This window comes from Terrapene carolina, unplaced genomic scaffold (assembly GCF_002925995.2).
Source record: "Terrapene carolina triunguis isolate 2854851 unplaced genomic scaffold, T_m_triunguis-2.0 Scaffold62, whole genome shotgun sequence".
Lineage (NCBI taxonomy): Eukaryota > Metazoa > Chordata > Testudines > Emydidae > Terrapene > Terrapene triunguis.
Genome location: NW_020664413.1, coordinates 43,631,556 through 43,645,818, shown reverse-complemented (window position 1 = coordinate 43,645,818; position 14,263 = coordinate 43,631,556). Strand labels below are relative to the sequence as shown.

General features: G+C 40.6%; 1 protein-coding gene across 3 annotated transcripts in view; it reads right to left on the bottom strand.

Annotated features, from left to right (window-relative positions):
* UBE2E3 (ubiquitin conjugating enzyme E2 E3) overlaps positions 1-14,263 on the bottom strand; it is an 88,553-nt gene that overhangs the window by 1,238 nt on the left and 73,052 nt on the right. For all 3 annotated transcript variants that reach the window (XM_024204024.3, XM_024204023.2, XM_024204025.3), the window contains exons 4-5: positions 4,035-4,167; positions 1,071-1,218 (exon numbers count right to left, since the gene is read on the bottom strand). In XM_024204024.3, coding sequence (XP_024059792.1) covers positions 1,071-1,218; positions 4,035-4,167 — 281 coding nt within the window. The remainder of the gene's footprint in view (positions 1-1,070; positions 1,219-4,034; positions 4,168-14,263) is intronic.

Sequence of the window (14,263 nt, the reverse complement as noted above, 5' to 3'; positions counted from 1 at the left end):
CACAGTCATCTAAATTTTCATACAGTCGCACCAGACTCTACCGCCTCAACTGGAAGCCCATTCTCCTGACTGGTCCCTCATAGAGTATGTCTACACTGCAAAAAACAGACACATGCAGCGAAGCGCAAGTATCCAGGCCCCAGCACCAGGGGAAGCGCTCTCCCCCAGTCTCATTCAATTTGAGCTCTGGCTCCCTCCCCTGGTCAACTCACTCCCAGCTCAACCCCTTTAACAACTTGAAATAAAAGAGAAGGAAAAGCAGGGGAGCTGAAATGTTGTTTGTTTACAGGGATAGGATACACCATTAACATTTTACCTTCTTTGCTTTCCCCCTTCCTTTATTTGAAAACATCAGAGTGTAGCTTCAAATGAACATGAAAACTTAGATATTTCATAGAGTAACTGTATGTGCTAATTTACAACATTTTTATGAATGCATAGTGTTGTGTATATTAACGAATTCAAGGCTCTTTCATGATAAAACCCTTGACCAAATCCTGCTCCCATTTAACCTAGTGTAAATCCAGAATAAATCCATTGATTTAAAAGTATTGGCCCATATTCTTTCCAGTTTGTATTCTCTTCCCCTCCCCAAAAAATATATTTAAGGAGGCTGAACAGGAAGCTGTTTTTCATATAATGGTCAAGTGGTTAAGGCAATGGACAGGGAGTCAGGAGATCTGGGTTCTATTTCTGGATTGTCCACTAACCTGCCGTGTACGCTTGGGCAAGTCATGTCAACTCTCTGTATCCCCGTTTCCTCCTTCTGCAAAACGGGATAATGCTATTTACCCTCCTTAAAGATGGATGAGTGAAGAGAGCCATATGAGAGCTAAGGACTGATGTGCAGATCTTGGCACTGGCTATGCAAAGGCTAGAAAATATATTACAGGGAGCAATCTTGCCACGATACACGTTTAGATGGATTTAAATAAAACAAGGGGTTTTAATCTCTAATCTCAAACATCTATTTTAAGAATGACAGAATTATTCTGTAGAGAATCATCTACTGAATCATTTTTGCAGCAAATGAGCAAGAGTTCATGCTTGGTAAATTAGAATTTGCTTACCAGGATTGCAGTCTGTCAAGAGAGAACAAATAGACAGCAAAACCTTTGAAATAGTCAAAGCAGGGCTCCAGTTGTCTTTCAGAATATCCAGACAGATGACTCCCTGACTGTTGATGTTGCAGTGATAGATTCTGGTACGGAAAGTAACCTAAAGTTACAGACAAAAATCATTAAATGCTATCTATGAATAGCCTGTCCCTAGCTTTGGGGAAGCAGAAGTTTTGAAGGATGCACTCTGAATGGAGCAGAACTTCTGCAAAGACCTTTCTTGTTCATTGCATATTTTGTAAAATGCACTTTATTAAAAAAGTGCACATTTTGCTTCATTCATTGTAACTCTGCAGGAGTCTTGGCCTCATTCACTGCACATCTGGTAGGTAAATCACTTTTATACAGACTCTTTGGCATGCACACAGAGTCATACATAGTACTACAAATGCAGCGTGTATTCAGTATAAATATTATATTGTGTTTGAGTAACAGTTTGATTATGAGCAAGACTATATTACAATTTATTGCAATGCATACATATGAAAAAATGGACAGGGTTTGGCTTGCATGTGTAATCTTAGCTTTATCTTTTCCTTACTTTTCTGTACCTAACTGTGCAACCCTAGTATCCATTTAAATATTGCTTTTTTGGGAATGTATAGCTATTGTCATCTTCAAAGCATTTTACATACTAAATCATCATCATCACATCCCTGTTAGGCAGGAATTACTATACTTATAACACATTTCTACTGCAGTAAGTGCCATCATCCTTCTGTTTTAATTGATTTCAGATTAATATTCGTATAGTATGAAAATAGTTTCTGTGCATAAACAAAATGAGTGAGAAATATTTCAATGCATTAGTTGCAGAAGGCACAGTTTATGGCAGAGATGAGTAAAACATCCATTTTCATTTTACTGTACTTTGGGAGACATCTGAATGTTTGATGAAACTCACCCAACTCACATAATAGTATAATCTTGATGTGGAATTAGAAATATTCTGCAAAAACTCTTCATCATTCCATGAAAACAAACTTACATCAAAGAACATTATGGTTTGTGTTTTGTGCTTTTCGGGAAGTCTGAGAATGCATTATTCTTTATGTTGTAGTGCCCCAAGGAACCAACATACATAAATAAATAAAAAAGACACTTCAATGTGCAGTGGCAGTCAAAAAGGCAGATCTAATCAGTTTCAGTTACACTGACATTTTATAATAATGGATACTATCATAGGATTCTTAGCCAACCGGAAGGTACAATGTAACATTTTTTAGTTGAATTTATTCAGTTCTAATATCCTTTCTTTTTGTTACTGATTGCTATGAAACTTATGTGTAAAGAGAAGATATCTTTTATTGGAATTAGTTTTTCACCTATTACTAGGGCTACCAGATAGCAACTGTGAAAAAAGGGGACAGGGGATGGGGAGTAATAGGTGCCTATATAAGAAAGTCCCCCAAAACGGGACATCTGGTCACCCTACCTATTACTCCTGACCGATTACTTTAGAATTATCACTCAATTGACCACTAGGAAAGTTGGAAAAAAACCGTATGAACTGTGAAGCAGACATATTTCTGGAAATTGTTTGCCAAGATTTTCAAAGGTGGTTTTGGGGCATCTTTTAGGACATCTTTGTGACGTTGTGCAGTCTATATGGTTTTATAAAAACATGATAAGTGAATATAATGTAACTGGGATAGTTTTAGAAAAATATGGTAATAAGCGAGTATAATGTAACTGGGATATGCTTCATGCGAAAGGTCTCTTGTAAGGTATCATTACAAAGCTTATAATCTACTGAGTATGATCATCCGATTTGTAAAAATGTACCACTCTTGTATCTAAAACTAGAAATAAAAATATAACTCTGAGGGCCTATTGTAATTATGTAAAGTGTAGGCCATTAATGATGGTTTGGAATCTTGATGACTCCCATTAACAAGGACCATTGTCTGCAGATGGCTGTATTTACCTGTGAGTCTTCCTGTATATGTGTGTGCTGGCAAGTGGGCAATGAAGTCTTGCAGTGACATGTGATCATGTCACCTGAACTGGAATCCATCTTTAACCTGGTGCTTTTCCAGTGGGGGAAGGGGGGTGGAAACCCAGAGGGACAAAGGGTTCCCGCCTTATGCAAAAGATATATAAAGGGGTGGAACAGAACAAAGGGGGGAGAGGAGCCATCATGAAGAATCCCCTAGCTATCACCTGAGCTGGAACAAGAGCTGTACCAGGGGAAAGAATTGTGCCCAGGCCTGGAAGGTGTCCAGTCTGAGAAAAACTTACTGAAGCATCTCTGAGGGTGAGATTATCTGTATTTAGTTTGATTAGACATAGATTTGCGCATTTTATTTTATTTTGCTTGGTGACTTACTTTGTTCTGTCTGTTACTACTTGGAACCACTTAAATCCTACTGTCTGTATTTAATAAAATCACTTTTTATTTAGTAATATACTCAGAGTATGTATTAATACCTGGGGGAGCAAACAACAGTGCATATCTCTCTATCAGTGTTATAGAGGGCGAACAATTTATGAGTTTGCCCTGCATAAGCTTTATGCAGGGTAAAACGGATTTATCTGGGTTTAGACCCCATTGGGAGTTGGGCATCTGAGTGCTAAAGACAAGCACACTTCTGTGAGCTGTTTTCAGGTAAACTTGCAGCTTTGGGACAAGTGATTCAGATCCTGGGTCTGTGTCTGGAGCCAGACGGGAGTGTCTGGCTCAGCAAGACAGGGTGCTGGAGTCCTGAGCTGGCAGGGAAAACAGAAGCAGGGGTAGTCTTTGCACATCGGGTGGCAGCTCCCAAGGGGGTTTCTGTGATCCAACCCGTCACAATCTTAAAGGGGCCTGATTTTCAGAAAATGCTGAGCACTCATCTGAAAATCAATGCCTTTCTCCAAAAATCACTAGTCATTTTAAAAAATCTTGGTTACTATAAATAAAAACCTTACCCTTACCTTTGGTGGCTTGAATGGATAATCAGATGAAAATGTGATATCCAGGAAAAAAACACCTCCTTCATATACAGAACCTGGGGGTCCAAGTATAGTTGATCTCCATTCATAAATGTTATCTCCTTTAGGGCCAGCACTATTTAAAAAGAGAGAGAGAGAGAGAGAGAGAGAGAGAGAGAGAATCAATTGTACCTTTGTGAATAACATCTGTAGTGATTACCTTTTTACCAGTTATGTTTAATATCAATCATTTACATGACTTCAGCAGGTGCCAAGCTTCTCATTGACTTCAGTGGGGGATTATTGCTTAAAACTAGGCATTGTACGTAGGTACCTAGCAGAATCAGGACCTTACTACTTTTGAATGTTCTGGCAATGGACTGGATTAACCATTCCATGTTCTGGCAATGTGGATTCATTGGACTATCACTGTATTAAACACAATTCCCATCTTTGTGTTTTGGAGTATTTAGCTGCAGTAAGCTTCTGTGTTCTGTCCTTCCAGCTACATGGAACATACATATAAAAAAGAAATTATACCTCACACCCACTCACTGGCTCTGGGGCATTAGAAAAAAAATTGTCACAATTTATATTAAGGGCACATTTATGAATAGTTTATAAAGGGTTAATATAATAAACAATTAATAGATGTTTTGATAAGTGGTTAATTGATTTAGAGCTTGTTAGGCTCCAACAGGTGAACAGATTGTTTGTAACCATGGCTTATAGCCATCTATAAACACCTTCTATGGATGTGCTTATACCCAACTGTAAAATATACTACTCCAGTCTGTAATATCTATTAACCATTTATAAAATTAAATTATAAAAGTACCTGTGATTAACGAGTGTAGTAGTGTTGAGCTGTTACATGTTTACTGTCACTTGTTTAGGATAAGATAGAGTAAAATTTTGTACTCCCTACCCTGGAAAGTTTAAGGTTCTCTTATGGGGAAAAAAATAAGGAATTGAATCTATTGTAACACAGCACCCCCAAATTAATAGGAACCCCCATATTTCTATATTTGTGTTACTACATGCTGTATATTTTAAAAATGATAATATTACAGACGCTTTCCTCAGGAAGGAAAGCGCATGTTATACAAATTTTCTAGCAACTGAATTGATGTCAATGTTACAAAACTGTTTATGAAATAATGAGCTAGCACTTTCCCAACTGCTGGGATGTTAGAATTAATGCTATAAAAATGTGAGAGTCTGTCTAGATCCCTTCACAAATATCCAAAACAAAACTATTTCTCCATAAAGCAGGCACTGATTTAAAAAGACATAAGTAAGCCTCTACAAAACCATAATTTAAGGTAATGTTTTGATTTTACATTTGCAGATTCCTCTCTTGATGAGATCCATGCTGATGGCTGTGCAGAGTAACATAGCTTGAGAAAGTGGCAATATGAGCACTCATGTCTTACTATAAACCAGTTTCTTTCCTGCTTTAATATGCAGAAGAGGAACTTTTTCATCATCATGCATCCACACATCCTGTGTCATAAACATGGAAGCATTTTTTAGCCTTAAGATGACATTCAAGAGACAGACAAATGCTGATTTTAATTATGAATTCTCTTCCAGTTATAATTCATAGCTTATTCATGTTTGTTAATCAGTGACTGTTTTATGTATTAAATAATTAGTCTGTTTGAGGCCTTTTCTTTATATTGCAAAAATAATCAGGAGTTCTAGCTAGCATTTTTAAATAAATTTTAAAAATAATCTCTGGTGTTATTGTAGCTATTGTCCCTTTACCAAAAATAAAAGTAGACAGCTTCCAGGTTATAATTATTTTAACTTTGTTGAAAAGAAATACTACGGATAAAATTTGGGCCTGTAAACTTTGACCCCTGTCCTTCTGATTTGTATTGCATGTACAAAGGAGTTAACAAAAACTGCAGATAAATTTTAGAAGAAAGAGTGAAAACTGTGTAGGAGGATGCCAAGCAATAGTTCTTAATGTTGCAGTAAATTGTTTGTACCTCACATCGCTACTGTAGATTATTCCATTCATGCTTTCTAAAAAGCAATTAGCATAAGAACTAAAAATACTGGAGCAATAATGATAATATTTAAAACCCACATAGGCCACTGAAAAGTTTTAATTAATTCTTGATATTCATCAGGCTTATAGCTAATTAATATTATGCTTGGAAACTAAATTTCTATGAAGCGATTCAATTTCAGCATTAGTTGTCCTAATGGTTATTTTATAGTCTAATGCAGAGGCTAGTGTTCTTGCCTCATGTGTCAGCTACCTTTCTCTCATACAACTCTAATGGCTGGACAGCATTCAATCAGATTAATGAAATAGCTGAATTACAATAGCGACATATTTCAGCCAAATGAATCAGTCACAATTAAGTACTGCTATGGCGTCTAGCTTTGAGCCAAACTATCTGGTAATCACTCACCATCTTGGAACAAGGCACCTATCCATTAATAGCCCAGTATCTAAGTGCAATAACTCTCCATTTATTATTTAGTGTTATCATCTATGCTACTATTAGTCCTATGTAAAAGGATACGGTTACATGTGGGGAGGAGAATGCTATTTTGAAGGTTAGAATAGTCTCACCTTTATAAGAGGGGAAGAAAATGCCCTATTGGTACAATATTCAACATCCCTCTCACAGTTGAGAAAACACTGCCACAACTTCAGAAATAAGATAACACTGTAACAGTAAATATGCTCAAAGGAGAAAATTGTTAAATCAAAAGGTTAGTCATTGTATTACTTTTAACTGAGGTTTGGGAAATGTGTTACAACAGTTGGAAACAGTACCCCATGCTCCAATGGTGTGAGAGATACTTTAGCTTCACTGGTGACTGAAAACTTCAGCAATTGCGACATTATTGATATGTGGAGACCATACTAAAGAGTGTAATACACAGCTAAGACAACACACCAGGCTATTTCCAATCAGTTTTTTTTCTACAGCACATTCAAGCATTAAATACTGAACAGCCGCCGGCTAAATTTACCAAGCTACATTTTATTCTTTTCTCTACCTGTCGAACAGAGCAACACTCCCTCCCTCACAGTGCTGATGGAGTATGACTGACACAAGGATCAGCAAACCAGAGACTAGAAGCACTTACAATAGGATCAGGGCACCAAGGATCCAGTGATTAGAGATTGTGGAGAGCATTGGAACCCAAAGTGTTTAATCATGTGTCTACATGTAAAAATGCAAGTAGCCCCATGGCCCTGATTCTCCACTAGGTCAATATGCTGCTTAGAGATGGCGGAGCACGGTGGCTGCAGGGAGCCAGATGCAGCTCGCGGACTCAGGCCTACTCAGCCCTGGCAAAAGCTAAGGGGCAGCCCTCACCTAGGCCAGCAGAAGATTGGGAGTAGTGGAGATTTGCTCTGGCACACATATACCGCTAAGTATTCTAGCTATGTAGCATATCTGTGCAGTTAATTGCTACTGTCTTGCTGCCCTACCACATTAGTTGCCGGCACATCCAAAATTCAGTTAACACACTTTAATAATGCAATATTTGGGTTTTTTTTTTCCAAATAGGCTAAACAAATCAGACAAAGGAACAAAGCAATCACATTTTTTCAGTGACGAGAAATCTATGCTTTAAAATTTACAGAAAATTTTACTTTATAGGTTAAAAAAATTGATTAGTGCAATTAGAGATTTATTGCTAAAATAAAGTTAACCAAAAACAGCTGCTCCTTAAATACCTGCTGCTTCACTGATGGGAAGGATTGTGACTCAGGGTATGTCTACATAGAAGCTGGAAGGTGTAATTCCCAGCATGGGTACACATACATGTGCTAGCTCTGCTCAAGCTGCCTAAGGGCAGGTCTACACTACTGCTTAATTTGATCTAACTTACACTGTGCATGGGTGTGGAAACACCCCAGTGAGACAAGTTTCCCCTCTGGCGCTATGTTGGCAGGAGACACTCTCCCACTGACAGAGCTTACGCTTCTCACCGAGGTGACGTAATCACACTGACAGGAGAGCGCGCTCCCATCAGCATGGCATGTCTTCACCACAGCGGTGCAGCTGCGCCGAAGTAGCACTATAGCGTAGACTTGCCCTGAGTACAATCTTGCCCAACCTCCAGGTACAAAAAAGGGTGGTCAGCCCGAGCCGCCACAGCCACTCTGCTATTTTAAGGTGCTATCATGTGCATGTTTACCTGTGCTGGGAATTACACCTCCCTGTAGACCAGTGGTTCCCAAACTGGGGTTCATGAAATGTTACAGGGGGTTCTTGGGAAAAAAATCTCTAATGGCGGACACAGCTGTTCCTAGGGACCCCGGGCAGCACTGGGCCAGCAGCCTGGAGCCCCTGGACTTCCAAGAGCTACGCAGATCAAAGCAAGCATATCTATCATACTGAGGAGATTTAAACTTCAAGACTCCTTATAAGAAATGGAAAGGGAGGTTGGTATTTTTTGCTGTTTTTAAAATTAAATAGGCAGCTAGTATTGTTTTTAAAATTATTATGAAGAACAAGTTTAAGCTTTGTTGTAATGTGCGTTGTTTGCCTGGACTACACAAGAACTGAATGCTTATGTAGGAGGAACTCTTTGAGTTGGCTTCTTAAATACCTTCATGCTGTTTCAAATCTGATACTCCTTGATGAAACATAGGAGCCTTGTCTCATAACAGGCTTATTCAAAGTGATACAAGCTACGGACGTGAGATCTTGGAAGAGTGTTGCCATTTTCATAATGTAATAAAAATAATGTAATTATAAATAATAATAATAAATAGTGTGCAATAAGCATGTCATAAAAACAAATTTCATATTTCCAAGATCACTGCTTTTATAATTTATACTCAGGTAAAGGAGAAAATCCCTGGAAATATTCATTTTTAGGAGGGGATTCGCGAGACTTGACATTTTAGTGAAAGGGCTTCACAGGTTGTTAAAGTTTGGGAACCACTGCTGTAGACATATCCCAAGACTAGGGACATATACATATCTTATCTGAATGACAAGCGGAAACAATATACTGTGTAATCCTATGACTGTAACCATTGCTCTCCCATACTCCTTTCCCTGGCCATCCTTTTCTTGCAGGGCATCTAAAATTAGGCCTTGTCTATACTAGTCTTTTCTCCCTAAAACTTCCTGCCATTGCTAAAACCAGTGCAGCTCTAGTGTAGAAAAAGTGCCAGCAGTTTTATTCTCATGTCTTCTACATCTGCTCTGGATGAGTTAAGTGATGAACAAAACTGCAGGAGCCTGGAGACCTGTCTACACCAGGACTTCCATCAATGCTATGCTTGTGAAGTTGCCACATTGGTTGCAAAGGTGGAAAACTTTGAGAGAAAAATGTTAGTGTAGATACATCCCTTGGCCCTGATTCTGCAATGAGCTTTGTGTGGGTGCAGGGGACTGTCTGCACAGAGATCAGGGTTTTAGTGCTTGGTCCTGTACCACTGATGTCAATGGAAGCAGGAGCAGGCTATTAGCTTGTAAGTTCTTTGGGACAAGGACTTGGTCTTTTTATATGATTCTGTAAAGTGCCTAGGATACTCTGGGGCAATTTGAAAATAAACACAAATATAATTTCTAGTATGAATTTGATCTGAGATTTGTAGCACTACAAGACCAGTGAAACAAAAGCATCTCTCGTCAGAATGCACCTGTCCTTCCTTATAAAGTGTGAGTTTGTACAAACACTTGTCCAGAACGTGGACTGATCCTGAGATTTCAATGGGAGCTTCCCATGACTGTACCGGTTTTGGACAAAAAACTGAAAACAAACAAGACTTCTAATTTCATCCACTCTTTTTAGGATTCTTCCAGTACAAAAGAGAGAATCCTAGGAAGCTTTCTGCCATCAAAGCCCCAATTTATTTAGCCAAAGATTGGCCAAGGATTGTTCATCAATATTGAGATGCGCTTTGTTTCATAGGTACCTTCAGTGCCATATTTTTACAGACACCACCATTCTGTCTTGACTAGTCATGATAATGGATGTATATTTTTTCATGAAATACAGTTTGTATGTACTGGTCTTATATTAATTTGGTGCAAGAGTAGTTGGTCAAATTTATCAGTCTATTATGCACATCAGTGCAATTTAGGGAAAATTATTTTTATTCATGTACTTTTTATTAAATGTTAGAATTACAACATGAATGTTCTAATGTGCTACACTTCCTCTCTGAGCCTAATGATCAGGATTCCTTGTTACAGTTAATTAAATGCATTCAAACCGCCCACCTGGAGCCAGTTGCAGGAACCTTGTCTAGGACAATAATTTCTAACTTAACTGGTGCAAGTGACAGTAAAATACCATATATTATTAAGTGTTCTTCCACTGACAATACTTCTCATTTTAAATAATTAGACCTAAAATTTAGGCACGATTCATAATTTCATAATGGTGGGGTTGGGTAAATAAAAAGGAAGGGGGAGAGAAAGGTAATTTACAGCCACTTGCGCAAAGTCAACTCTATGCTGACCTTAGTTATGGGAGGTAATGGAGGACTGTAATATGCAAAGGTAATAATGAGATGTAATAAAGGGAAAAAAGATTGGCTGAATACCAGGAAAACGTCCAAACAATGGGATCTGTCTGACTGTACAACAGCCTCCTAAGACAAGCTCTTACAACTGCAATGGACACAGGGTGACTGAAGAGACCTTTCCAGTCTCTGATTGGAATTCCTTCCCAACCAGGGCACTGAAAAGTTAAAAAATACAATAAAACAAAAGATACTACTCTATAGCCCCATTATGGCTGCCAGAGTGGTGCAACAGCCATAATGCTGATGTCAGTGGAGGCTTCCCCCAGCATGCGAGAATCACTGAGTGGCATAAAGCTACCAAAGCAATTCCTATGCCACTCACCTTTTCAGGCATGACTCCTTTACACTCTGTATAAAGTGGCATGGTTAGAACAGCTCTAATTCGGGGATCCACACATGCCCCCTTTGGATGCTGAGTGAATTTAAGACATTCTGATTTATGGTGGGGAGTGGCCTTGTCCCCAGGCAGCTTCAGGCATCCAATTAAGCTGCAAATAGGGCATATTTAGGCTAACCAGTGCAGAGTGGTATTGCTGGGGCAGTGAATGGGAAGACTGCCTGAGTCACTGTGGGAGTGATGTAGTTAGGACAGCAGGCGTGAGAACTGAATGATGCTGCTTGTGCAGAGAGACTTTGAAAGAGTCCCCTAGAAGCAGGGCTGGCTCTGGCTTTCTGGCCGCCCCAAGCAAAAAAACAAAACAAAAAAACCTGCAGTGCGGCCGGAGCCAGGATGCAGGGGGACTCCCTGCCCTGCAGATGTGAGGGGGAGGGAGCGGGGGGAGAGAGAGAAGGGGGATGGCCAGGGCTTCAGCGGGGCGCTGCCACGCGGCCCCTCCCGCCGTGCCCCCTGCCGGGAGGGCTCCGCACCGCTCCGGTCGGCTGGGAGGGAAGGACGCAGGCTGCCCTGCCGGGCTTGCTGCAGGGCGCTTCCGTCCTCCACGCCGCTGCCCCCTACAGGGCGGCCGGAGCGGAACAAAAAAAAAAAAGCGTCCGTGCCGCCCTAGGATTGGGCGAAATGCCGCCTCCTACAAGCTGCCGCCCCAAGCACCAGCTTGCTCGGCTGGTGCCTGGAGCTGGCCCTGCCTAGAAGGTAGAACCAGGATGTGACCTGATATGGCTGGAGGCTGAGTCACGAAGCAGCTGTACAGCGATTCCATAAGTGACAGGAGAGCGGCAATGGTGGAAGGGGCACTGACCTGGGCGGAGCTAATACCCAGAATTGCCAGAAGCCACTGAGCGGTGAGAAGAGTACCCCTTTTGCGGTGACAAAGCCCTTTTTGCAACCTTTGCTATGTTCCGTAAGTGATTACATTGAAATGCGTCAGAGTAAAACTTTTGTGAATTTCAACCCTGAGACACTTAACAGGGACCCAGCAGGAATGGAAGTGAAGTCAGTGTGAAATGCATTCATTATTTACATTTACGGGGATTTCTAGAGTACTTAGCACCACAGTATCTGAGTGCGTATGTGTAGAGCCCTGCATGGATATAAAACTTGTATCTGCATCCAATCTGCAAACACAGTCCACGGCTATAAAGGGGATATCTGCAGATTTGTGGGGCTCTACTTATGTCCTCCATACACAGAATGCTATATGGCTTTTATTGGCAAGGCCCTCAGATGCAATTTTATCTCTTCAGCAGCCTAATTTTGAAAGACCGATAGTTTTTTTGCTGACATAGGACATATTTTTAGAAAAGCAGGATACATACAGTAGAACCACAGAGTTACGAACTAACCAGTCAACCACACACCTCATTTGGAACCAGAAGTATGCAATCAGGTAGCAGCAGAAAGAGGGGGAAAAAAAACAAGTACAGTACTGTGTTGAATGTAAACTACTAAAAAAAAGGCAAGTTAAACAATTTGACAAAGTAAGGGAACTGTTTGTGTGCTTGTTTCATTTAAATTAAGATGGTTAAAAACAGCATTTCTGAGCTGCATAGTAAAGTTTCAAAGTTGTATTAAGTCAATGTTCAGTTGTAAATTTTTGAAAGAACCACCATAATGTTTTTGTTCAGAGTTATAAACAACCTCCACTCCCAAGGTGTTCATTACTCTGAGGTCCTACTGTATAATGATGGATCTAATCAAAGTGCCTTTTTTGATAATGTTTATTTAGGAAACTAGATTTGAAGTAGCCTCATCAGTTTCTGGTTTATGTTCAAAAGTTCTAGTCCACTGTGCACTGTATATAGCTGTAACTGTCATTATTTTATAGCTGATAGTTCAGTGGCAAATGCCTTTTGCCTAAACAAGAAAGATTGTTTACTGCTCTAAAACATCCATAAAGGGAGCATGTAACTGAAGATACATGGAGTCTAGTTCACTGCACAAACCCTTGCTTCTGTCACTCCTTAAGTATATCACGCCCTTAAGCCTAAAGTCTAGAAATCACTGCTGGAAATCCCTATTTCTTTGTCTTATGGATCCCCTGCTAATTCAGGCTTGATTGTGAAGTAACATAGAACTTGTTCCTGAGTATTTTAGCACTGCTGACAGAAAAACTCCAGTTTTTTAGACAATTAAAACTGCTAACCCTAAACTTCTCTTCAGTTAAAGAACACAACATTGTAATAAACACAGCTGGGTAATTTGTTAATCATTTGATACTGCTGTCAAAGCTACACTATGGAGCTACCAAGTAATGTATTTTGGAAGGCTGATAGTTTTTCTCTGCCAGAAGACATAGGACAAAGAACCATTCAATTAATTTCTTGCTACTGTAGCTCAGCCTTATTTTCACATTTGTATTTGAGCTAGTTTTTAATCCCATTACTTGCTAATGTTAATCGTAACCAGATTCAATCTTTTTTCCAATACACACTGAAGAAATCCATAAAGTTCGAGTTCTTGCCATTTTTCTGTTGGGCAACACAATCCTGAAAAAGTTAATTTAGTACAATACAAAATATGGAGTTTAAGCCAATCAATGTGTTGCTTCATTGTCACTAACAAGGGATACAAAAGTCATTTTAGTCTACCCTCCAACAATAGACTTGTAATAGGGTTACCATATTTTAAATGTCCAAAAAGAGGACACTCCACGGGGCCCCGCCCCCACCCCACCCCGCTCCTTCCCGGCCCCGCCCCAACTCCGCTGCTTCCCGCGAACACTTGATTCGCGGGAAGCCTGAAGCAGGCAGGCAGCAGGTAAGCTGGGGCTGGGGGGCGCGGCCCAGTCCAGCCCCCCCGGCTGAGTGGCTCCCTCCGGCGGCCGGCCCAGGCCAAGAGGCTCTGGCCCCGGCGTCTCCCGCCTGGCTCGGCTCGGGCCCTGGGGCGCCGGCCCCCAGCCCAGCACCGCCGGCCCCCCGCACCCCCGGCCCCGCACTGCCGCACCGCCGGCCAAACACCGCCGGCCCCAGCGGCTCCAGCCCCCGGCCGAGCACTGCCGGCCCCTCCCTCCTTCCCTATTTTCCCGGACATGTCCGGCTTTTGGGGATTTCCTCCCGGGCAGGGATTTGAGGCACAAAAAGCCGGACATGTCTGGGAAAATCCGGACGTATGGTAACCCTACTTGTAATTAAACATACTCTACCCAAACAGTACATACAGTTTTATAATTTGACAGCGCACTTATTTTTTTGAATGTCACAGAAGAGAAATCCAAATAGCGGGATCTGTGGTCATTAAAAGACCTACACCAAATCTGAACTTTGACGATTTAAAAAAATAAATTGAAATCAACATAAAACTCCATTA